We start from the raw sequence: 2,439 nt of genomic DNA, 5'->3' as shown, positions 1-2,439 counted from the left end.
TTAGTATTACTATTCTAACTCAGGACACACCTGAAAAATGTGACTGCTCAATCATAAGACCTCTCCTCTCAGCCTACAGAGGCACATTAATCAGAGGATTTTCATCACTGATGAAACACAGATGGCCTCTCATAGGAGTGTACGCCTGTTGTTTTATGTGCACATATAAGCGCATGCATGTTTGCATATAAAAAGCATCTGTTCAATTCTTTTTTAGGACATTTAAAACCAAGAGCTGGAAGCAGGAACAAACTATCTGAGCGGCAAACGCAGGATTATGTTGGACTTAACTTTGCTGGTGATTTCAACAGCCTTCACAGAAACCTGCTCTGTCACACTTAGGAGCTTCTCTGTCTTTCGTCTGAAGTGATGGCCGAATGGAGCTGGGTGGCCTACACGGTGCTCGAAGTGCTGATTGCTGTGACCTGTTTCTTTGGCAATGTGTTGGTGGTGTGTGCAGTGTGTATTGGCATCCGGGATTCGCTTCGGGAGCCGACATTCTGCTTCCTGGTTTCCCTGGCGGTGGCTGACTTGCTGGTGGGTGTGGCCGCTGTGCCCTTGGCTGTGCTTTTGGACGGCTGGGTGAGTCTGACCCCTGACCTCTGCCTACTTCTCAGCTGTGTCGTGCTCGTGCTGACTCAGGCCTCGGTGCTGTCCTTGCTTGCTATCGCCGTGGACCGATACCTCCGGCTTCACATGCCACTCAGGTTAGACAGACTTTGAAACGGTAGATTACTTGTACAAAAAACTACGATAACATGCTTCTTTTTGATTTACAGATACAAAACCCTGGCCACACAGAAGCGTACATGGACTGCTGTTTCTGTATGCTGGACGCTTTCCTGTCTACTGGGGTTCACCCCTTTGTTTGGCTGGAACAACTACTCATCTCCAACACCTGATGCCACCAATACATCTTCCTATTCCGTCTCTTCGTCTCCACCCTGCACCTTCCTCTCAGTTATAACCCTCCCCTTCATGGTTTACTTTAACTTTCTGGGATGCGTCATGGCACCCCTGCTGGTCATGACCCTCCTCTACACTCGAATCTTCTGGAACCTGCAGGGCCGGCTGAAGGAGAGCTGTCCCCAAGCGCAGGCCTCTCTGCTCAGGGAGAAGAGGCTGGCCTGCTCCCTGGCTCTGGTTCTTATTTTGTTTGCCGGCTGCTGGATTCCTCTGCACCTGATGAACTGTCTGCTGCTGTTTCATGGTCCCCAAGCTGTCACACAGGGGACACTCTATGCAGGTATGTTTCCAGTCCTTACACAGTGTAAAGTCATTTTCATGCTAAAGTTTTTTATAAATATAGACTGTATTTACAGAACACAATACTTACCAGCAGGTTACGGAACAATCTTAAAGTACCAAATGTTTTTTCCCCTAGGTATTCTCCTGTCTCACGCCAACTCTGCAGTCAACCCTGTGGTCTATGCGTATCGCATCCCAAAGATCCAGCAGGCCTACAGTCAAATATGGAGGCGCTTCCTTTTACACGTAAACTGTTTCCATGGGGCAAAGCACGATCGTCGACCGAGAACAAGCAGCCAAGCCAATCACACGGAGACGTGTGGATCAGGAGGGAAGACCACGCCCTAACAAAGGACATTTTAAGTCCAATGAGAGTGAGGTCATGTGACTTTGTAGGAAGTTTTTTATTTATAAGAAACACACACACAAGAAAGTCTGAATATCACTGTGTCACACAATCTTTATTACAGATGATCTGAAGACAAAATACAGGCAGACAGTGAACGTCGAATTCCTTCTTGTATCAATCGGTTTGAATAAAACTAGACTTCAGTCGGACATTCATTCGCCCTTGTTTGTCTTCAAACTTTATTTTGTAAAGACTGTATCATGAGTCTCCACTAGAGGGTGCTCTACACTAACAAACTCAATAGCTGCTGTTGTACACAAACCAAAACACCATCAGACTTGCAGTAGGTGACACAAACAGGATCTGCTTCTGTGATTTTTGCACAATTCATTTGAGACAAGTGACTTTATTGAGGTGTACATATTTTAAATACATCACTAATAAACTTTGTAGGAAACATCTACCTGCTCCTTTTACCTGAAGTGTAAGAATGAATGCGATCCTCGGCCATGAGAGCGTGTCGGACATTGATGAGTGTTCAGCGAGCTCCTCGGGGAAGGCAATAGACTGTATAGTTATCACCTGAGCAGGCTGCAATCCCACCCACCAAACTATACAACCTACTACCTCACCCTGAGAGAGCCCAAATCAAACACGGTCGCACGTTCACATCCTGTTCGGGAACGAGAAACATAATTTACCTGCTCTAGCAAAGAAAGAAAAAAACAATGCTTGTCAGAGTGCGTTATGTTGATCGCTGCGAGCGCATGTTTTTGATTGGACAGCATGTTGCCCGTCTGGAGGCGACAGTCGGCGAGCGGCTGACTCAGCTGTCTCCTTGG

The 2,439-nt window shown here is 46.7% G+C and overlaps 1 protein-coding gene across 1 annotated transcript; it reads left to right on the top strand.

Moving 5' to 3' along the window:
* Positions 1-250: 250 nt before the first annotated feature.
* On the top strand, positions 251-2,041 carry LOC138589955 (adenosine receptor A3). Its single transcript, XM_069660460.1, has 3 exons — positions 251-707; positions 780-1,246; positions 1,385-2,041. The coding sequence occupies exons 1-3, from the start codon at positions 370-372 to the stop codon at positions 1,594-1,596; spliced, it is 1,017 nt and encodes a 338-aa protein (XP_069516561.1). The 5' UTR covers positions 251-369; the 3' UTR covers positions 1,597-2,041.
* The last annotated feature ends 398 nt before the right edge of the window (positions 2,042-2,439 follow it).

Source organism: Semicossyphus pulcher, unplaced genomic scaffold (assembly GCF_022749685.1).
Source record: "Semicossyphus pulcher isolate SPU_LCO1_2020_fin unplaced genomic scaffold, fSemPul1.0.p SCAF_13, whole genome shotgun sequence".
NCBI classification, from domain to species: domain Eukaryota; kingdom Metazoa; phylum Chordata; class Actinopteri; order Labriformes; family Labridae; genus Semicossyphus; species Semicossyphus pulcher.
Note: the sequence above shows the minus strand (reverse complement) of the source record. Positions and strands in the feature narration are given on the sequence as shown.